Source organism: Crocodylus siamensis, chromosome 12, assembly GCF_052110815.1.
Source record: "Crocodylus siamensis isolate JL-2025a chromosome 12, ASM5211081v1, whole genome shotgun sequence".
NCBI lineage: Eukaryota > Metazoa > Chordata > Crocodylia > Crocodylidae > Crocodylus > Crocodylus siamensis.
This window is the reverse complement of record NC_143406.1, coordinates 37,424,090-37,447,589: the sequence shown is the minus strand read 5'-3', so window position 1 is coordinate 37,447,589 and position 23,500 is coordinate 37,424,090. Positions and strand designations below refer to the sequence as shown.

At 44.2% G+C, this 23,500-nt stretch overlaps 1 protein-coding gene across 1 annotated transcript in view; it reads left to right on the top strand.

Moving 5' to 3' along the window:
• DNAH3 (dynein axonemal heavy chain 3) overlaps positions 1–23,500 on the top strand; it is a 128,787-nt gene that overhangs the window by 28,114 nt on the left and 77,173 nt on the right. Inside the window, exons 6-14 of the mRNA XM_090024694.1 lie at positions 191–380; positions 7,164–7,359; positions 9,690–9,815; positions 12,612–12,807; positions 13,597–13,776; positions 16,539–16,675; positions 16,838–16,943; positions 17,620–17,798; positions 22,143–22,327. Coding sequence (XP_089880820.1) covers positions 191–380; positions 7,164–7,359; positions 9,690–9,815; positions 12,612–12,807; positions 13,597–13,776; positions 16,539–16,675; positions 16,838–16,943; positions 17,620–17,798; positions 22,143–22,327 — 1,495 coding nt within the window. The remainder of the gene's footprint in view (positions 1–190; positions 381–7,163; positions 7,360–9,689; positions 9,816–12,611; positions 12,808–13,596; positions 13,777–16,538; positions 16,676–16,837; positions 16,944–17,619; positions 17,799–22,142; positions 22,328–23,500) is intronic.

Genomic DNA, 23,500 nt, shown 5'->3' with positions numbered 1-23,500 from the left:
GGGCTGACTTAAGTACAATGCATCAAAGCAGAGGGAACTACTGTTAATTTTTTAAGTTGGTTCAAAAGGAATCAAAATTTGAAGTATCCATAGCATTGAGAAAATATTAAAAAACAAAACTAAAAACATTTTATAAAAGGCACCTGTATTAATAGCCAATACAGTCAGAATATTTTTTTGTTTGTTACAGAGATATTGTTATTATATACATAATGGAGTACAGAAAGACATGCTAGCACCCCAGGATAAAGAAGTGATGAGCACGATTTTAAAACACATTCCAGATGACTTCCTTACCAATCCAAACCTGGAGAAATTGCTTCAGAGTTTACAAGAAGAGATTCAAACAGACTATCACTTGAGCCTCATGAAAGCCATTGGTAAGACATAAAACTTCTCAATAGTTCAGCTGATGGAATAATTCTTGCAGGCTAAAAATAAAGGAGCTCATTCTGTTCTTAGTTCTGCATGTGTAATTAATTCCTCTTTGTAGTCAGTGAAATTGCTCTAGTTTTCTATGAAACTGTAAGCCATACTCATATAACATGTAATTCCAGTTTCAACAAGTACCTCTATTAAGCCCTGTAATGGTTATATTAGTGCAGAGTTCAACTTCACTCTAAGTTCATTAGTCATCGGTGGGTGGTTTTAAACCTTTTTTAGACTGAGGTACCCCTCGTTACATTTGAGGGACCCTTCCATAACTTGTAAATTGAGCTGCGTCCTAGTTCAAAAACTAATTTATTTATTATAGTGCTTCTCTGCTTGAAGAGGGGCTAGGAAAGAGGAGGAGCAGCTGGCAGGGAAGAGCCTGCACTGCAGTGAGCTGTGGGGAGGAGGAATGGCTGGAACAGCATAGACTGCACGCATCTCCCCAAACCTTTTTGCTTATCTCCTCTTTCCCTGTATCACCCTTGTCACAGCACCCCAGGGTTTCCCTCCCCCCGATGAGAATCACTGCCATAGATGAATAGCCACACTTTCCTGTACAGGCTTAAGTAACATTTGTAAAACACAATTCTGCATAATATCTTCAAATATATAAAAGGTTGTTTGAAGCAGACAGTGATCAAGTGTACACACTGTGGGTTGCACAAGAAGTAATCAACTTAGCTAGCAGCAAGAGAAATGTATGTTTGATATTCTGAAAAAACATTCAAAGCGTGTAAGGATAATTAAGTGCTCAAACAGGCTATCCCTCCTTAGATAGTTCTAAGGCCCCTCCTACACATTATACTTAAGACAAAATTACCTGGTTAATCACGCCTTAGGTTTTGACCGAGTTATATGTTTAACCAATAAATGGCATGATAAAACAAGCAAGAAGCTACAGAGTTATTCCACAAAAAATGTGGAATAATTTTGTAGCTTGTTCTAATTGTGCCATTAACGGAACATGTGACCAGATAGTCCCTTGTGTCTGTGAGCCCCATCAACTGACCCCCATCAACTGGGAGCCCAGTCAATGTGTTTGCAAAGGCACCATGAGGTCAAATGCACAATCTACACAAACCTCATATGGCTCTCCGCAGTGGCAGCGTTTTTGCTGCTCCCGATATGAGCCCTGCGGCCCATGTCGTTGCAGGGCTCACAGTGGTGGCAGCGAGGAGAACACTGCCACCACTGTGAGCCTCATGATGGGCTCCTAGCCACAGGGGTGCTGCCAGCACTGCAGCTGACAACGCAATGGTGGCAGTGTTGTCAGCTGTGAGGCTTGCAGGGGAAGAACGCTGTCCCTCCTGCAAGCCTTCCTGGTTGCAGAGCTCACAGCAGGGGCGGTGATGTGGACTGCGGGGCTCACAGTGGGGGCTGCATAGAGAACACTGTCCCCACCCTGAGCCCCATCAGATGCAGGGTTTGCAGTGGCGGCAGCAAGGAGAACATAGCCATCCATGCAAGCCTCATGAGGTTTGCGTGGATTGTACATTAAATCCCCTTGTACCTTTACCTGCACATGTAGAGGGGGATCTTAGAACTGGGCTGACAAATATTTAACAGGGATGGGCTAAATATGCTTATTCTGCTTCAGCACTGGGAGATGGATGACCTCTTAAGGTTTCCTCCAGCCCTGACTTTGTATGGTAGCCCTATAGTACCTCTTGGAGTAAAATTCATTACTTAACTCCATTAAAGCCATCAGTGTTAAATCAGGGTTGTTAAAATGTCGTAAGTTAATTTCACTTCAACCATCATAGAATTAATGAGAAAGAAACATGGAAGTGAAATAGGTAATAATCTTGGTAATAATGATTATAGGTTGGGGCATGTTTAACAAATAGAAAAGAAAAATGAGAAGAGCTAATACTGATGAATAAATGTAGTAGAGAATCATTTATACAAACTAACTGAGACCAAAACCTGTCAAATCAAATTATTTGGCTAATGAAACACATATCTAAAGAACATTTGTATGTATAATACAGTGTATATTATAAATAAACTTTGTTCACTTTGCTGACAATTTCCATTTTTTTTCAGTCGTTAAAATAATTCTCTCCTCTTTGCTCATTAGGGCTCTCACTTTTGCAACAGACCATGCAGGTTGGCATCGTATCTTATTCAGATAACTGACTATAGTGGAAGTGGCCAACTGCAGCATGGGTATTGTTAGTGGTGCATGCAGCTTGTGTGTGTGGCACACAGCAGATAGGGGATGGGACAGGCAGCACAGTGGCATATAGGGCAGAAAGAAAAGCAGGCAGGGAGCACAGGAAAGGAAGCAGAAAGCAGAGCAATAGACTGGGTAGGGAGCACAGTGCTAGGAGCAGAAAGCAAAACAGCAGACTGCGGAGGGGAAAGGTATCAGGGTGGCACTTGGGAAGGAAGCAGGGCTAATTTCTAGCACACCTGCCAAAAAGGTTGGTGCCCACTGCTCTACAGTATTGAAATGCACCAGTATCCAGCGCAAGACACCTGAGTGTGGGCAAAATGATTTTGTAAAGTAGCCCCCTCTCAAAAGTAAGCTTCTGCTCTCTCTACCCCAGGTGACTGAATGTAAAGCTTAAAAAGTTCTGCGAAGCAAGCCTCTCAAATGAACATCTTCGTCACAAATTGAGCTCAGGCCCAGAAGTGCTAGTGTGGTGCTAACTTATGCTTTTTTGGACCCAAAAGCTGCTAAAGACTGTATGGAAAATAAATGATAGTAACTGGGCCTGGATTGTTATGTGTAAATAGAATATAGATTAATCCAGACAATCTCTTTCTCTGCTCCTTTAAGAGAGAGCCACATAAACCTCCAGTAACTCAAAGGCCAACAGTGTGAGCAACCTTGATGTTGGGGTTGTTTAGTGTAGGATGCATCAGGGATGACTTGGCCTTGTGATATATTAGCATAATGAAAGTTTCCCAGAGTGGAACATCCAGTAATAGAAAATAGCCTTTCAGGGCATAAAAGCCATTTCACAAGGGAAAAATGAGGAGGACTACATAAGCTTAATTCATGTCAGGCTTTGGACATTAGGAGCTGCAGCATGAGGAGTTGAGAGAAGGGAAGGATTTGGGTTATAGAGTATAGCAAAATTTCTTCCTATCAGAGGACTGGGGAAGATTAAGTTCTAAACTAAAGGCTTTGGATTCTGATTCTCTATTCAATTATAAACCAGAATTAATTCTACTGAAGTACCAAACTGACATGAGAAACAGGTAATTTGACTCCAAGATGAAGGAACTAGTGAACACTGTGTTTTCAGTCACTTTTTACTTTTCAGTAAACTATGAGGTTTCTTTCAAGTATGACCTCATGTGCTCACATCATTGGGTGCTTACAGCTATGTGGATGTTGGGGAGCCAGGTCAAACTGATGTAATTCCTCTTCTGGCAAAGCATTGTTTGGGGTTTTTTCCATGTCTGTCAGCACCCAACATGCCCTACTTCAGTTTTAATGCCATCAGTATTTTTAGGGCTAGTGCTTTTTCTTTTTCATCCCTTTTGTGTAGGTAATACCCTGAAGGGTACAATTTGCTATGTAATTGTGCAGTGTATAATACGACAAGACTCTCATTTCAGTGGGGTGTTCATGGCATAGCCATACAACTACTGCAAATGACAGTAACGCATGCAATAATCACCATTCATCCATGACACTGTCCTTGATGTTTGTGAATTTTTACCCCCAGTGGTTGAAACTATCATTAAACCTACTCGGTAAATGAAATTACAGGGATGTGGTATAAAAGCTGCATGGATCCCAGAGAAAGGAGGACTGATTCTGATCTCATATACAAGTATGAGGGTTACTTTGCTAAAGGTAATGGAGTTAACCTGGTATAAATATGTTATGAGATAATAATCAGGCCCTGAGTACAGAATACAAACTACAGGCAGTCGTCAACTTATGACTTTTCGAGCTGTGATGAACATCACTTATGATGTTTATAAATTGACACCCCATTTTGACATTCTAATGTAGGTTCCATCTTTACAACGGTCAATACTGCGTGCAGCTGGTAAGTGGTGGAAGGGAAGGGACTTAGGTGGGCAGATCAATGCCCCCCCCGCAGTGAGGGAGGGGCTGGGGCTGAGACCAACACTGGGGCTGGGGCAAGCACTGCCCAGCTGGGGCTGGGCAGGCGCAAGGAGGGGTGGGGGCAGTGGCTCCCACTGCTGTGTGCTGCTCATCTGGCAGCTTGACCGGCAGTTCCCACCACTGCGCCTGCCACTGGTCCAGGAGGGCAGTGGAGCAGGGACTATGGGGGACTGCAGCCATGCAAAAATACACTGTAGCCCCCACCGCCCCCTGGAGCGCAGCCCAGTGCAGCCCCAGCCCCATCTGCCCCAGCCCCACCCACCCCACCCCGTGCCCTCCTGGACCAGCGGTGGGAGCAGTGGCAGGAACTGCTGGTCGAGCTGCCAGATGAACAGTGCACAGTGGCGGGAGCCACTGTCCCTCCCTCTCCGTGACTGCCCGGCCCTGGCTGGGCAGCACTTGCCCCAGCCCTGGTCCCCACCCGAGCCCCTCCCTCACCACAGGGCGTGTTGATTTGCCCCCACACACCCCTTCCCTTCCCCCTCCCTTTCCACCATTTACCAGTTGCACCCAGTATTGACCGTTGTAAAGGAACCAATCCCGCATTTGTAACACTGATCCTATGGGAAAATTGGTTCTGAGTTATGATGTTTCGACTTAAGACGTGGTGTTCAGGAACAATTGCATTGTAAATATGGGGGTTGCCTGTACATCATCTACCAGTCAGCAGGTGATTTCTCAAATTGGTATCTTGGAGGTGATCAATACCTGATACTTCAGACAGGACTAAGCACCAGTTGTGCAGTAAAGCACATTGAGGGTAGGTTTCTTTCCACAGCCTTGCAACGATTTCTTTATGCTCTGAAAAATTTCCCCTTCTTTTATGTTGCATATGTTTGCATGATAGGTCATAAAATTCTTCCGTCCTGGCAGTAAGTAATAAGGTTCTTGACTGCAGGATGACTCATGGGCTTTCCATGGAATGAAATATTTCAAAATGCTTAAAAACATGTTAAAATATTGACCTGAAAGTGTGGCCTCTTGTTCTTCTGTTATAGGACAGCATACAAATGATGAATCATTTTCATTTTAATTTCCATAACCTTCAGTACCAATCTAGGTCCCCCCTAACTTCATGCTACATGATTTTAGTGTCCACATTCCCTTTCATATGTTGTATTTGTGTAAGAGAATGCCTGCTTTTCATCCGTTGTGCTCACTTATACTTGTGCAAAGTAGATTTACAGGTAAAGGGCTGGAGACCTTTTACTTGCCTTGGGCCATTCCTTGTGACCCAGCTGGCACTGCAGGCTGTCCATCCCCTGCTGTACCCAAGTGCTCTGTGCAGAGGAGCTGATTTCACACTCTGCACTGCCTCCCTCCCACTGTCACATCTTCTTTACATTGTCTCTTGCCCCAGCTTTCAGAGTAGTTAATTTAGTGAGCAGAGGCTGCAATGTGGGGGGGAGAAAGGAGCCCTCTGTATGGAGTGGGAGGGAAGCTTGAGCCCTCTTTAGGAGTCTGCAGCCAGGTTGTTAATAAAAGACACAGACTGAAATAACATTTGTCGTATGATCGGCCCCTTAAAATAGTCCAAACAGAAGAGTATGGCTGCAGAGCCCTTCTCTGATCACATGACAAATTAACCCTCATTGTATGAAGGTTCAAATAAAGCTGCTCCTAACTGGAGTGACTTCATTAATTTCTGTCTGCTCTGGCTGCAGCACAGTTTGACCTGAGCTAATGTCTCTGGATGGGAGGGGGAAAAGGCAGGGGAAGGAGGTCCCTTTTCTCAGCCTCACTGGAGTGTGGAGGGGGCGGGCAGTGGATTGAAGCCCCTTACCTCAGCCTCTTGGCTCCAAATTGCCGATCCTCCATCCCCCTAATCCAACAACTAAAATCTGTTGGATTGGGAGGATTGATTTCTATGAATCGCCTTGACTTAGACCTGGGAGCTGCACTTCTGTCTGCGCCTAAAATGTAGATTGAGGAATTTAGACCAGATCCCACGGCTAGGCTGCAACAGGGTTTTACTGTGCCACTTCTAAAACTTCAACTGGATTGCAGGCTGGATTCAGTTTCTTTGCAGGCTGGATTTGGCCTGTAGCCCATAGGTTTCCAACCCCTGTACTGGGGTGTCATTCAGATTTGGTAGTGTACAGAACCACATCCTCCCACTGAATTTCACAGAAGATATGGGCATTTCACAGATTAGACCTTGAATTGACATATTATTCTTTTCAGGTATCTTAAAATGGTAACCATCAGAGTCATATTTCTGCATCTTTCAAACATTTGTGAACATCCTCTCAATTCTCCTGAGATGCATGGAGGTATTGCTACCCCACTAGAGAGGTGGCATGCTGAAGCACAGTGTGATTAAGTGGTCATGCAGGTGGCTTGTGGGTCAAACTAGAAAAAAATCCCATTTCTCCTGAGATGGTTCTTGTGCCTTAGCCACAAAAATATCCTTCCTCTCTCTCTCTTTTTTTTTTTTTTTTGGGAGCATAGCTAATAATATTCTCATTCTCTCTTGTATTGCATTACTTTACCATTACATGTCTTTTGAATGAAATTAACTAACTGATACTGCATAATGATGTGCATTTCAAATGGCACAAAAGTGAACCAGTGTTTATATGTGCATAGGATTTTTAGTCATGCTTTTGGTCTCAATAATTTGTATGATATGTTATAGTTGATTACATCTTGATGGATCCAACTGAGAGAAAGAGACTCTTCATTAGAAGTTTCCCACGCTCTTTTCCTCAGAGAGTAATCCGTGCACCAGTCCCATGGCATAACACTTACCAAGAAATGAAAGACTGGAATGAAAGCCATTTGTTCATAGTGAATCCCATGATGCATACTTTGCAACATCTCTGGTTTACTGAGTAAGATATCTTGTTTACTATATATTTGATAGAGTAATTTTTCATTTTGTGTTTTACTTCAGTGCTTTTTTAGTTCTCACATTTCTCTGTGAGGGGGATGCATGGCATCACATTAAAAGCAAGAACCATATTCATAGTTTTATAGTTGTTTCATGTTGATAGGGTCGGAAGGGACCTGAGCAGATCATCGAGTCTGACCCCCTGCCATGGGGAGGAAAGAATGCTGGGATCAAATGACCCCAGCAAGGTAATTGTCTAGCTTCTTTTTGAAGACCCCCCTAGGTAGGAGAGAGCACCACTTCCCTTGAAAGTTGGTTCCAGATCCTAGCTGGCCTGACTGTAGTGCCTCCTGATGTGTAGCCTGAACCTACCCTTGATCAACTTGTGGTTGTTTTTCCTAGTTATTCAGGGTAGTGCTCAGGGGAACCAGGCCTCTCCCGTTCCCCGCTGGTCCCCCCTAGTAAGTTTATAGATGGCCACTAGATCCCCTCTCAGTCTTCTCTTGTGGAGGCTGAACAGGTTCAGGTCCCGTAGCCTCTCCTCGTAGGGCCTGCCCTGCTGCCCCCTGATCATGCGAGTGGCCTCCTCTGGATCCTCTCCATGTTATCCACATCCCTCCTGAAGTGCAGCGCCCACAACTGGATGCAGTACCTCAACTGTGGCCTGACCAATGTCGCATAGAGGGGGAGTATCACCTTCTTGGACCTGCTCGTGATGCTTCTGTGGATGCATGATAAGGTGCAGTTGGCCTTCCTGACTGTGTCCTCACATTGGCGGCCCATGTTCATCTTGGAATCAATAATGATTCCAAGATCCCTTTTTTGCCTCTGTGCTGACGAGTAGGGAGTTCCCCAGCCTATAGGTACGCTGCTGGTTCTTTCTCCCTAGGTGCACTACCCTGCACTTGTATTGAATCCCGTCCTATTCTCATCTGCCCACCCCTGTAACTTGTCCAGATCTAGTTGTAATCTGTCCCTCCCTTCTAGTGTGCCCACCTCTCCCCACATCATAGTGTCGTCCACGAATTTGAACAAGGCACTTTTCACCCCCTTTTCCAAGTCGCTGATAAAGATGGTGAACAGTACAGGCCTGAGGACCGAGACCTGGGGGACTCCACTGCCCACATTCCTCCAGGTCTAAAATGACCCATCCACCACCGGGAAGGACCGGGGCCCCTCACAGTTCAGAGGCCACTTGGCCCACTGGCAGCTTGCAGCTTGCCCTGCAGGCGCTTGCTGAAGATAGAAATGGTGAGGCGCCTGATCCTTTTTTTCTGCGGCGCCTGCTGCCTCTCCTGCAGCCAGAGGGCAGGCTCTAGCTCTGACAAAAAAAAAAACAACAAAAAAAGATCAGGCCCCTTGCCGTAACATGATGGAAAAATCGAATCAGTTTAGTCCTCAGGTTTTCAGTCTATGCCCCACCATTTCAATTTAGGGGCATAGAATAAAACCTTGCAGATTAAACCGCTGTCACATGTACAAGCACCCTTCTTACAACAGCTTCTGGATTTAGGCAGGAACATCTGTTTCATATCCCCATATAACTGAGGAATAATGGATGTGCTAATACCACCAAGACCAATTTTTATGGCAGAATACTCCATTCCTGAGTTAATATTCCCAAATGAGATGACTAATAGCTTTTGGCTTCCCAACCTAATATCTGAAAAAGGCCTGTTTTTTAAGAAAATGGGTGCTCATTTTTTTCTGAGAATTAGGTCTTTTAGAGTGCCTCCATTTGGGCATGCAAAGTGGCAGGTTACTTTTGAAAATGATGAACTCCATTTTTTCTTGTGGCGTTAAGTTTAATATTTATTACTATTAAAGCATTGGTTTTTGTGCAAATATTTGCACTTTGTGGTAAGGAATCTAAAAAATTGATTTGGGACTTGTTTACAGAACCTTGCAAACTGTGATGTGTGTCTTGTGATGCACTGAATCACAATGTACGAAAAATTGACATGATTTTGACTTTTTGTCCTCAGAAAGGAGCCAGGGTCCACACTTAGTTCTATTTTTGTTACTATGTGATATGAGGAAAAGCAGCTGTGCCTCTGCATGTTTGTGTTTGACCAGGTGGAATAATGAATTTAGAAAAAGGGACTGAAAAAGTTATTGTAACATGAATAAGGGCAAATGCAAAATGAAATTCATGCAGTCCTGAATGCTATTTTAATAGCAAAAGTGTATTAAAAAATATGTAGAGCAATTTAGGAGAGATTAACATGCATCAAATTAACTGCTTATAAGAGCTTCTCCTGTTGCATTTGATTTACCTTCCTTTAAATTGAACTCCTCTCACCATCTACATTTTTACTTTATTTGCTGTAGATTTAGCAACCTAAGATTTGTTCGTACAGAAGAAATGCTTTTGGGTGAGCTGCCTCTGTTGCCTGATGAATTTGAAGAGTTAATTCAAAGACATTGTATGGAAGCTCGTGATATTCTTCAGAAGAAGTCAGTACAATGCTTAGGACTGGTAACTAAACAGAATGTTTTTAAGATATGAAGGCTTAACTTGGTCAGTAACTAAAGAGGAGAAATCCTATATTAAGTGTGGATTCCCATTTGTTCCTAAAAGTGTTTGCACGTGCAGTTTGGAGGGATTACATGCAGTAAATGTTACCACTGCTCCACATCCTTCTGCTTTCTATCAAGCAAACCCCTGGTATCTTTTGTTTTAATGAAGTATTTGAAGAAAGCACTGGCAATTTTTTTGGTAGTAAGTATTGCCTGATTTGCTTCAGTATATTAGCTGCTTGCATAAGCAAGAAGTCAGGTGCACATTTTACTGATTTTTTTTTTTATAGATGAAAACTCACAGCTACATGTTCCAAAGGGCCATGCCCATTTGCAGCAGTGTCCATACTTAAATAATTGACCTCCAGATCCTAAATGAAGCCATGCACATTGTATTTGCATTGGGTTTGATGTCTCTAGTATTTAGAAACCGTTGCTGTTTTAAGTGATCAAACTAGGCTAAAAGCAGTAGGCCAAATTGTGCAGTCAACAAGAGTTTTTGTCAGAAGAAGCACTTGTCCTGTAATGTATAATATCCCCATTAGTATGTTTATTAGTCAGAGTATAATATAGAACATATTTAATTCTTTAAAAGTGTCAAAATCATTGCCCTATTAAGTTCAGTGGGGCCAGGATTTCACTTATAATATCCATGATACAGACTTTAGTTGTAGGATAACAATCCCCATCTACTGCATGAGGGGATTCTGATTAGCTGATTCCCATTGACTTGAGCAGCATACTGTTAGCTTTTAAGTACCTGATCCAGAGCATATTGTCAATGGAAAACTCACATCAACTTCACTTAGCTTTGTATCAGGCCTTACATCCTGAGGCATCTCTACTACAGAGAAAAGAAATACTGAAGCACAGACAAACATTTAGTTTTCAGGCTGGTGTCACTGATTATGTGGCAAGATTCTTTAACCATGTCTGCATGTGGAAACATGTGCTACTGTAGGCTTTTAGGAAGCTAGCCCAAGAGAAAGGAAGCCATTTCATTAATGAAGCTTTCCAAATTTTTGGAACATGGGATTTGTTGTCAGGTCAGAATTTGCTTGCTACATTGGTCTTGCCTAGAGCTGTGTACTCAGGAGTAGTTTAGAAACATAAGCAGGCTGAGAACCTTGTTTCTTCAATCCTGTTAGAATGAATTAAGCAAAGACATGCTGGGGACTCTTGGGTACTCAGGATTCCCTTCTGGGCTGCGGGGTTTTTATCTGAAACTGGTAATGTTAGTCTGAGCCATTTGGTCTCCCCTGTATGAAGCCTTTGAAATTAGTAAAGCTTAGACTGAATAGAGGAATAGCACTTCTATTTTATGCTGCTCACAGAGGAGTGTGAAGGGAGAACTGGCTGTGAATAGAATACAAATGCACCTCTTTTCAAATGGATTGTTTCTTTCTCCAATTCACTACAAATCTCGCTTGAGTCCTGCCTGTTTCAAAGGGTTCACATAAAAGATATGGACCAGGTTGAAAATACAGAGCAAATGTCTTTGCATCTCCTGGGTACTAATGATCGAAGCTTTTAGAAACAAATATTAAACCCAGACGACTGTGGCCACATACATACACAACTGCCAAAGCAAAACCTAAAAGATATGATTGCTCCCAGGGAGGGAAAAGAACTATTTAAGCTAAAGGACAATGTTGGCACAAGAACAAAAGGGTATAAATTGGTCATGAATAAATTTAGAGTGGAAATTAGAAGAGGGCTCTTAGCCATCAGGGTTAAGTACAGACTGTCAAAAAGCCTGAGGCTGAATCAATTCAGTCTTTGCAATTTAGCCTAAGCTGCACAGATTACATTGAAACAGAAGTGAACAGACATTTACCTTTGACTCAGGAAATGCAGCCACATGCCTCCAGTGGCCCAGGCCAGAAGCTGGGGGGTGCTACAGCACTGCTCTCTGGCTGTGTGTTCATTGTCTCTTCCTGATGCCCCTGGGATTTGCAGTCCATAATTACAGCAGCAGGACTCTGCAGGTTTTCATCACTTCCTCTTCCTGGTTCCAGGTGTCTCTGGGATTTGTAGCCCACAGTTGCAGCCAGCGGTAAGTTTGGGTGAGGGAAGGGGTGTTTAACCCCCCTCCCTAGCCTCAAACCCCAGCCAGTGTTTGCCTGGAGGGGTAAGCAGTTGCCCTTGCTACAGACTGGGCTGGATCCTTAGCTAGGCTTGCTCCCCTCTCCTCCTTGTCACCTCCTCACTGCTCCAGCTAGGGAGCATAGGGGTGGGGCCAGCCCTGTTCTCTGGAGCAGACAGCACAGCCCAGCCCATGACTGAAAAGCATGCTGGGATGCGGGGGGACTGTGATTTAACTTGAACCAGGAAGAGGTCTGGGACAGAAGTTTCATAAACCAGTTTGACACAAAACAGTTAAGTCTGATACTACTGAATTTTACAGGGCTGCACTGTGAGCGCTTCTGCTGTGGCCTCAAACTTTGCGACTTCTGAGCGAGCTGTCAGCTGCGCACCTTAGCACCCATGCCACCCCAGTCCACAGATTATAGTGGTTAATCTCTTGGTATGCATTGAAACCAGTGCCAAGAACCATCCCCAGAAGGCATCCCAAGCACAAACAGTCCTGTTTTCTAAAGGTTTTTGGGATGGCCTCTGCTAGGTGTCTGTTTCAGTGGTCCTTTAGGTGTTGATCTAGCACTAGTTTCATGGCATGCAGCAGGTTCAATCCGCAAGGTTTTAAAATAGGGTGTACTTTGTTTTTTATGGTAGGTGGATACCAACCTGTGCATCCCTCTTCATTGATCAGAAAGAGAAGTGGCTTCATTTGGCACCTCAGAACGACTATGATTCCCCTCAACAGATTGAAGAATATTTTGCTTCTGTAGCAAATCTCATGTCATTACAACTACGTGAAATGGTTGTTAACTCTTTAGAAGATCTCCTTGCATTTTTTATGATACACAAGGTATGTGTAATGAAGTGTGCTGCTGTTGCTTTTCAGTATGGTGTAGAAAAAATGATTTAAGCAACTGTAAAATGAAATGCTTTAAGGGTTAAATGTCCTAGATTCTCTTTGCTTTCAAGAGATATGCCTTAATTCTGTACAGCAACCCAAGCTTCTTGAGTGATCTAGAACTATTCATATGAGTAAGAGATTGCAAAATAACTACCATAAATAACAAGTTCCAGAAGCTTCCAATTATGCCTGCAATGAGTGTGCATTTATTTTCTTTTATTATTTGAATAGGCCCTGATCCAGAAGAGTGTTAAGTATGTGTTTCTCTTTAAACATCTTAGGTCTCATTGAAGTCACAGGTTCTCAGGTTCCTGGGATCAAGCATATAGACTCATAGGTGACTAGAACTATTTGCTTAGACATTTATTAATATGACTGAGGTCTCCTTGGTGCTAGGTGCTATCCAGACATTTTGTGTGCTAGGGGGTTCACATCAGACAAGTAGAATTGTTCTTTTAAAAAAGAAAATAGTTTCTTAGGAGTTCGATTCTATATAGTGGTCAGGGCTGTACTTCCATCAAATCATTGAAGATGGAAAGCAGTGAGGCCTGGGTGTACTGAAAGGATGTAGGTGCCTAATTCCAGTTAAGAGTTAGGTGCCAAAGTACTTTTGGGGATCTGTACCTGAAAAGATTGGGCTTCAGATCAGGGTAAGTGAAAAATACACCAGTGGTGCAGATTTGTGTGCTATCTTGATTTCATAAGCAAGTATCCTTTTCTTTCCTTCTTTTTCTTGAGGATGGGAATGACTTTAGAGAACCTTATCAAGAAATGGAGTTCTTTGTACGTCAAATACTAATCATCAAACTCAATGTGGAGGAACCCAAAATTGTGTTTGAGCCACCTATGAAAAAATGTTGGGACTTAATCTACCATTGCTTCATGGAGATCTTGCGGAGTTCAGAGGAACTTCCAAAGGTACAGAGTAAAATAGAAGAGATGGAGTCTACTATCATGAGGAATGTTTGGGTAGAAACCGTCTATGATATAGACAACAAATGGAGGAGTGTGGTATAAGTGTTATCCATAGTATGATAAGCCTTTTCAATGATTGCAGAGAAACGTGGAAAGGATCCCTGCTTTATTTAAGCTACTTTTTCACATATTTGATCTCACGTATGGTTCACACGGAAGGAAAATGTGTAGGCCAGTGAAAATATACCTTTGCTTGCTGCAAATTTTCTTATGGCAACTGATTTTTCTATCAATATTTTAAATGGGGACACAGTGGTAAAGAAGCTATGGCATCTTGGTCTGGTTACAGAGGTGCACATTCAAGCCTCTCGGCACATTTGTACAGAAGGCCACACACCTCCAAACTGTACCTGGGCACCTGGTCATTCAGACTGAGGTGTTAAATGAGGTCAAATGTGACATCTCTGTCTACTGTTAGCCCAAACACTTGCCTGCTTTATTCCACTGACCTGAGGGGCCATTTAGAGTCGGGTGGACCTTTGACATGTTTTGATTCTAAATTGGAGCATTTTTTATTTTTCATATATGTTGGTATGACAGACCTGGGGAATCTACTGCAGCATTTGATGCCAGCTAGTGGGTAGACTTGCCTGCCCTCACTCCCTGGCCTCTCTCACCTCCTATCTCTCATCTGCCCCAACTTGATCTTATGATATTTAATTTGGGAAGATGCCTCCAGAGGCCAGGGTAGCCTCCTCCTTGGTGTCTTTTTTGTCTAGCCCTCAGAGCACCTCAGCCTCCAAACTCCAATCCTTGGGGCTCCTCTTCTTCAAACTCTATGGGGTGTAATTCACCTTTAAGGTGATCCCGGCTGTGCCCTAGGGACTAGAATAAGGGATCTACTCAAATGGTGGTTTTGCAATTTTTGTGGAAACTGCAAAACAGGGCAGTTTCTGCAATCACTGTGAAAAATGGCATTTCTGACAATTTTGCAGGAATCACCCCCCAAAAATAAAAGCTTGCTGGAATACAAAGAAAGCACAGCAATCCCTGCAACCATAGAGCACATGTGTCTGAGCTAGTGGCATAGGCTCAGTGAAGGCATCAGTCAGGAAAGTGAGAGGGTTTTGGTGCCATCTTGTAAGAAGCCAGATGCAAAGCTGCAGTAATGCTGTAGTCTGAAGATGAGTGATTGGCCATCGCAGCCAATCAGTGGCAAGGGGCAGGGCTGCCGGGGAGCCTGGACTAATCTGCGGTGTGGGAGGGGCTTGCTGCAAAAGGACAGTGAAATGGGCTCTGCATGCCATGAGCAGCCCGTGAAAATCCCTTTATCTTGCCATGATTTAGGAGGTCTCTAGCTATAACTGTGGCCTCCAATCATCCCCATAGCCATGTTCATGCCTCACAGAAATCAGTTACCACTTGGACAGGGCCTCCTTGCCCAAACTGACACTGGGTCCCTCAGGCCCAAAAGCCCTTGTACGGACTTCAGTCTTCTTAGCTTTGACAATTTTTTTTCTGTGACTGAGCCCCCTCAGCCCAGGATTACTGCTGTAGACCTTGGGCTCCTGCACCTCAGCCCAGTCTTGCTTTCTATACCAGCCCCTGGGGTTCTTGATCCCAGTGAGACTGCTCTTGCTGTCTGTGCCAGCCCTTGAGGTCTGAAGCCCCAGCAAGGTGACTCTCAATACCAGCCCTTGGTGTCTCTGGCCCCAACAAAGCTGTTCTTGCCCTGCACTATCCTGGGGTCCGTGGCCCTTACAGGGCTCTATGCTAGGTGTTCCTCAGGCACCCTGTAGCCTCCACAGATCTTCCATAGCCACAGTCCGGTTCTCCAGTGTTTGAACTTAAACGTAGAAGAAATAACTAGAACACAGTGCGACTCATTCAGACCCCACCAGGGCTATACCAGTTGTCATATCCCTCCCCTAAGGGGCTGACTTGATTCCCCAGCTCACAGGGTACCTCCTTTTTCCTGGCAGTCAGCTCTGTCTTTAGCTCCTTCCTCTGCAGCCTGCTGGCATGGATTGCTAGCCCTAGTCCAAAGGCTGAGTTTATGTACGGCTAAACCTTGCCCCTTCTGGTCATCTGATTGGTGTTTTTGAACATGGGCCCAGGGGCTTCTGTTCAGTCTAAAAAGTTGTTGGGACTCCCCTGTCCTGAAGTCCTCTCTGGTTACCTAGCAGTTCCTGCTGTTGCAGGCTTTCTTCTGGACCCCAATTCAGCTACCTCCTCTTAAAGTAACAGGGGGCTCTGGCTATTTGTTACAGCTGGGAAACTACAAGCATTTTTGCCTGCATTTTATTCCTTCTGTTGTAGAATAGTGTCCTTTGGGCTATCTTTATGTTCTTAAATTAAATGTCAGCATCGTACACCCAGTTTTCAAATACAGGCTCCAGCAGAACAGCCAAGTGTTCACAGTGGTATTTAGAGATCAACATGTCATTGCCTAGGTGTACATTTTATGCCTCTCAATGCTATTTTGAGTGACCAAAAGTGATGTTTGAGCTGTTGTGGCTCAGAGTTAGTGTTCTAGGCTTTCTCTGATTCTGGCCTTGACGTGGCAAAGCACTGAAAAGTGCTTCAAGTGCATTTTCGGTGTTGAATTATGAATCATACTAGTATGGCAGGGTACTGTTTCTCCCAGATCACTAGGTAAGTAGAATTATACACTTTTTAAAATCATGGGGTGGGATGGTGAAATACCTTCTCCTATTATTATGAAGTGTTGTATCACTTTATTTGCATTATGGGGGTCCTTTTAGGTAGAAGTTCAAATCTTTCCAGAATTAAAAAGGGAAGACCACATTCTTCATACAGTCAGACCAGAGGAATCTTTGGTTTCAGAATATGTGAACAAAGCTGCAAGGATATTTGAGAACAACACAGTCGGTCCACAGAAGTAAGTTTTGGCTTTTAACATCTTGCTAATCTAGATCCACCATATGATAAAATTGTGTATAAACAATTAGAGTTAGTGCCATTTGTTGAATGCTTAATTCCAATTGCGGTGAGTCCTAACACTGACATTTTGTTTTTATTTTTATGTTCTTCTGTGTTTTAGGTACTTAAATGTGTACAGGAAATACAGTGATCTTTTGAACAACAAGGCAGAGCAAGAGGTTACTAATTTTTTGAAGGAAAGCCATTCCTTAGAAGCTTTCACCAAGGTAACATATTATACTATTCACACAGCAACCAACCTCTGCACAGCAGTACAGAGATGCAGGTGGCAAGTTTCTTATCCCAAAGAGATCCCCGGTTGGACCAGACTATGATCTCTTGAGGTCACTTCCAGTCTTACTTCTCTATGTTATATGATCTAAGAGCTTTTACTTTAAGGGCTTGATTCATCCTTGGAAGTGCAAGGTACTAGCAGTAATTTACATTCCCTCTGTCCATAGGGAAGCTGTGCTAATAGAACAGATGATAATACTGTTTTCTATGCATTAAGCTGAGGAAGTCAGTTTGTGTTACAAGAAGAAACCCACTGTAGAGGACTATGCAGGTCATGAGCTGAATTAGCACATCTCCTTGATTCTTTCTTGCCAGCCTTACTTGCATTCTGAGCTTTCCTGGCTGAGCTAGTCCCTAGCTAGTTGCAGCCTGTAGGCAATATGAACTACTGTATTACAGTGGACTTTCTGCAGTTGGGGTTCTTCAAGAGCTGAAACCTAAACATGTAAATATGGGTTATTTCTTATTCCTGTGGGTTATTTCTGTGTTAAATATATTATCTACTTGGTGGGTTGCAGCTAATTTTTTATTCTTTTGTAGCATTTGCCCCTCCCCCCCATGCCCACCCCTTCTAAAGAAACTAATAGGATTATTTTTCCCCTTTTGCAGAAGATTAACAGTTTAACAAAACTGAAAAAAGAAATAGCCTCCATGCATGTCACTGTCCCTCTCGCCATGTTCTGCCTGGATGCTTTAAAGCTGAATGAGGAACTTTGCAGTTGTGCCCAAAAACTTAAAGATAGGCTTATTGAGTTTGAAGTGGATGAAAACAGAGAATTAAATAAAAGGTACATGTATGCTAGATTGCTTGGTTACCACTACATTTTGGGTTGATGTTGTATATTAGTGCCTAAGGGACCTTCACCCCTCTGATAGATTGTATATTGTTAATCAGATATGTGTGGAGGATCCCAGGTTGTTAAAATTGAAGAAAGGAGGTCTTTAACTTTTTTTTACAAAACACTTAAATTAGGCTGTATCTGAGCACATGTAAACATTGCAGTGAAAACACTTGACAATTATTTCCTCTTTTGCTGACTTGTTCAGCTAAGAGCTCATGGTTTTCTGTTTTCCTTGCAAGAGCTGATGCCCATCTAAAGCAGGATAAGGGCTGTAGGTACCTGTTGGAGAAGTATAGGCCCTAAATTCAGGTGCTGACAAATGAAAAAAGACTAAGCTTTTTAAGATGAATTTATGGTGTGATAATACAGTACATGAGCCTCAGAGCTGTTCCACATACCATGTGCATCATCTTTATAGCTCATGTGTATCATGCCTTAAATTGAACATGAGACAGATTGCGGCTGGACCATGACAGATCTGAGTGTCAGGATTTGCATGGGGCAGCCCCACGTTCCAGGACATGGCTATGCCATACTTGATTGGCCTGAGGGCAGAACTGGTTCCAGGACCTCATGCCCCAGCCTGATCACCAGAAGCAGAGGAGTGGGGTGCTGTGAGCCTGACATTATAGAGCATCTCACCAATCTTGGGTTCACTACACCCCTTTAAAAAGTGTGTGTGGCTGGGCTGCACATACAGTTTTTGAGGGTTTGGGTGCATTTATACCTCAGGATCAGAGAACTGCTTCATTTTTTCTCCCTCTGCATTTTCTTCTCAGCCAGGCTGGCTGACCTGCTCCACCGGGCTTTAAACTAAGCCCACTGGGGGATGGGGGGACTACTGCCCCTGCTGGCCTGCTGAACGGCCCTTGCAAAGCCAGCGGACCAAGGCACTTAAGGGGGCAGTTAAGGGAGCCCACCCCTGACCCAGCCCTGGCACAATCTGTAGGCAAGGCAAGAGCCCCGAAGGGCACACTTGCCTGCCTGTACACTAATGCCAGGAGCCTGGGCAACAAGCAGGACGAGCTCGTCCTCCTGCTCAGTGCAAAGAAATATGATGTCATTGGGATAACGGAGACCTGGTGGGACTCCACCCATGACTGGACCACGGGTATAGAGGGCTATACCCTATACAGGAGGGATCGTGTTGACAAAAGGGATGGGGGTGTAGCTCTCTATGTGAAGGAAAGCTACATGTCCCGGCAAGCTGATGTTGGCAACCGGCATGGACAGCTAGAGACCCTCTGGGTAAAAATTCGTGGGGAATTCGGCACAGGGGACACAACGGTGGGAGTCTACTACAGACCTCCCACTCAAAGTCCCAACCTTGACCAGGAGTTTGCCCAGGAACTGACTGAGGCCGCTTGCTCCAGGACCTTGGTTGTCATGGGTGACTTCAATTACCCGGACATCTCATAGGAAGATCACTCAGCTAAATCTGAGCGGGCACAAAGCTTTCTCTCGTGCGTGGATGACCTCTACCTGACTCAAGAAGTCTATGGGCCAAGGAGAGGCAAAGCGCTGCTTGACCTGGTACTGGCTACGGGGGACGACCTAATCGGCGACCTAGTGATTGATGGAAGTTGGGTGACAGCGACCACGAGCTGATCACCTTCACCATCCGCCGTAAAGCTGGCAAGTCAGTCAGCAACACAGAAGTCCTTGACTTCAGAAAAGCCGACTTTGATAAGCTCAAGAGGCTAGTCAGTCAGGCCCTCAGGGACCATGACCCCAGGGAGAGGGGAGTTCAAGAAGAGTGGTTGCTTCTCAAGGAAGCGATCCTCAGTGCACAAGCTAAATCTATTCCAACACGGAGGAAAGGCAGCAAGAAGGCACAGCAGCCCCCCTGGCTCTCCAGAGACCTAGCGGACCTACTGTGGCTAAAAAGGAAAGCCTACAAAGGATGGAGGACGGGATTCACCTCCAAGGAGGATTACTCCGCGCTGGTCCGGTCCTGCAGGGAGCAAACCAGGGAAGCCAAGGCTGCAACTGAACTCCAACTAGCTTCAGGCATCAAGGACAACAAAAAGTCCTTTTTCAGATATGTGGGGAGCCGGAGGAAAAGCAAGGGCAATGTTGGACCCCTGCTAAACCAGATGGGGCAACTGACAACTGACGCCCAGGAAAAAGCCAACCTATTAAATAGGTACTTTGCATCAGTCTTTCATCAGTCCCACGGGACGCCCATGCCTGTATGGGACAGGGAAATCTGGGTGAGGGGGATCCCCTACCCTCCATCAATGCTGACCTTGTGAAGGAACACCTTGAGAAGCTGGATACCTTCAAGTTAGCCGGCCCTGATGATCTGCACCCCAGGGTACTCAAGGAGCTGGCAAGCGTCATAGCCCAGCCCCTGGCATGGATCTTTGAAAACTCCTGGTGCTCTGGTGTAGTGCCCGAAGACTGGCAGAAGGCCAATGTGGTGCCGATCTTCAAGAAAGGGAGGAGAGTGGATCCGGCTAACTACAGGCCCATTAGCCTGACTTCTATCCTGGGGAAGATCTTAGAAAGGTTTATTAAGGAGGCCATTCTTGAGGGACTGGCCCAGGCTAACATCCTAAGGGATAGCCAGCATGGGTTTGTTGCGGGTAGGTCTTGTTTGACCAATCTCATTTCCTTCTATGACCAGGTGACCTATCACCTGGACGAGGGAGAAGAGATTGATGTCATATATCTTGACGTCAAAAAAAGCTTTTGATCTGGTATCCCATGATCACCTCTTGGCCAAACTGGCCAGTTGTGGCTTTGGCTCCACCACGATCCGCTGGCTGGGAAATTGGCTTCGTGGTCGGACCCAGAGGGTTGTGATTGATGGCAGTCACTCATCATGGTGCCCTGTGACCAGTGGGGTCCCTCAAGGCTCTGTCCTGGGACCCATACTGTTCAACATCTTCATTAATGATGTGGACATTGGAGTCAGGAGTGGACTGGCCAAGTTCGCTGATGACACCAAACTTTGGGGCAAAGCATCCACGCCAGAAGATAGGCGGGTGATCCAGGCTGACCTGGACAAGCTCAGCAAATGGGCAGACGAGAACCTGATGGTGTTTAACACCGATAAATGCAAGGTTCTCCACCTTGGGAGGAAAAACCTGCAGCATCCTTATAGGCTCGTCAGTGCTACGTTGGTTAGCACTACAGAAGAAAAAGACTTGGGGGTCATCATTGACCACAAGATGAACATGAGCCTGCAATGCGATGCTGCGGCTAGTAAAGCGACCAAAATGCTGGCGTGCATCCATAGATGCTTCTCGAGCAAATCCCGGGACGTCATTCTCCCCTTGTACTCGGCCTTGGTGAGGCCGCAGCTGGAGTACTGCGTCCAGTTTTGGGCTCCACAATTCAAAAAGATGTGGAGAAGCTTGAGAGAGTCCAGAGGAGAGCCACGCGCATGATCAGAGGTCAGGAAAACAGATCTTATGATGACAGGCTGAGAGCCACGGGACTCTTTAGCCTGGAAAAGCGCAGGCTCAGGGGTGATCTGATGGCCACCTATAAGTTTATCAGGGGTGACCACCAGGATTTGGGGGAACGTCTGTTCACCAGAGCGCCCCAAGGGATGACGAGGTCGAACGGTCACAAACTCCTGCGAGACCGTTTCAGGCTGGACATGAGGAAGAATTTCTTTACTGTCCAAGCCCCCACGGTCTGGAACAGTCTGCCAGCGGAGGTGGTTCAAGCACCTACATTGAACACCTTCAAGAGCAAATTGGATGCTTACCTTGCTGGGATCCTATGACCCCAGCTGACTTCCTGCCCTTTGGGCAGGGGGCTGGATTCGATGATCTCCCGAGGTCCCTTCCAGCCCTAATGTCTATGAAATCTATGAAATCCCCCTTTTTGCCCATATTCATTTTTATTTGGAGGTCCAGGGATTTCCATTTTAGCTTTTAAGTTTGCTTCATGCTGGATGCAGTGTTTTGTATATGATGGCAAGAAATTAGTTTTTGATTTTTTTTTTTTTTTAAGTAAGTCTCTTTTGGTGTAAGAGTTTAAATCGTAGATGGAACAGAGGATTCTAAGTGTAGGTGTTCTTTTAAGTATTCCAGTGGCAATTTAGTGTCGATTTGACTAGTATTCTATTGTATGGACATATCAGCTCTTAAAAGAGAGGTAGGATGATGGAACTGAATGAATGACATAAAAGAACGTCCTTAATTATATGCCTGTTGTGCATATTAGTGAGAATATCTCAATTGTAAAGATATTAATGACAAATTGCATTCATAAGATTATGCACCACTCATTATTATTCATCATAATAATATTAATATGTCTATTTTCTTGTAGCATTTGCAATCAGTACAAAATAATTGCAGACAAGGTAAATGAGATGCCTTTGAACACTGAGGAGCTGGTGGAGCTTACTGCATACTTAAAAAAAGCTAGTGAAATCACTGTTTTTAAACTGAGACGTGAGATCTCTGAAGCAGCCTACAGACTGGAATTCTTGATGGACTATGCTGACCTTCCTTGTATGTTTTAAAATACAGAATATAAAAGTCTTCCTGGGGAAAATGTATAAAACAGAGGCTACTATTTATCTGGGGAGCTAGATAAATTATAGAACTTCTTTTATGCTTATGAACGGTTGCACAAAACCCCCCAACAAAAAGAAAGAAAGAAAAGCGTTTTCTAGAGGGAACTGATTTTGCTAGAATTCTAGAGGGAGTCAGCAGATTCTAGAAGGAAAAATACAGCAAGAAAACAATTCTTCCTTTCCATATGTAGGACCTCTATACTGAGGACTCTTTCAAACAGCTGCTATGGTATGTGCAAGGATTGGTTGCACTGTTGGTTATATTGTTCCCTGCCATACTAACAAAACCAAATCTTTGTTTAGTGTAGGGGTGAGGTGACCTTGTCTGATTAATACCTCTGATTTGATGATAATAGAGAGAGTTTTGAAGCTCAGATATCATCCTATTCCCTGCCATATCAGTATAAATGTGGCTATACTACACCACACTCCTATAAATCACACTATTCTGGGGGGGAAATTTTCCCCAGGGAAGTCAGGAATCCATATACACTGGTATATGGATCATGTGTCCATAGAGCTAATAAGTTTCAAACTTGGGTTAGGCATTCATTTATTGGAGACAGACTATTACTGATTCTCCTGCCACCTGATGGCAAGGCACTGTAGTAGAATATACTGCAGATAGCTGCCTCTGGGAAGCTAGTCATCTTTTCACTCTAGATGCTGGTGTAACTTATATCCATGTACAGGCAGTCCTTGACTTACAACGTTTCGAGTTACAATGTTTTGCACTTACAACGTTTATAAATTGACACCCTGTTTCAACTTTATGATGTCAGTTTTGACTTTACAACGCTTGATGTGATCCAATGCCATGCCAGTGAACAAGTTCACTGCGTTGCTCATCTCCCTGGAGAACATCTGTCCAAACTGCCTTGGATACTTTCTTTAAGAAAACAGACAAGACTCCAGAAAAACTTGCAACCAAGACTCCTGAGAAGACTCCGGCCAAGAACCCTTCAAAAAGTCCAAAGAGCCTTTCAAAAAGTCCAGCAAAGTCACCTCAGAAAAGTCCTTCCAAATCAATATGATTGCTATTTACAATATAAATACATTAATGTAGCTATATTACTCATCTATAATTGATTGAGTACAAAATTCTGGG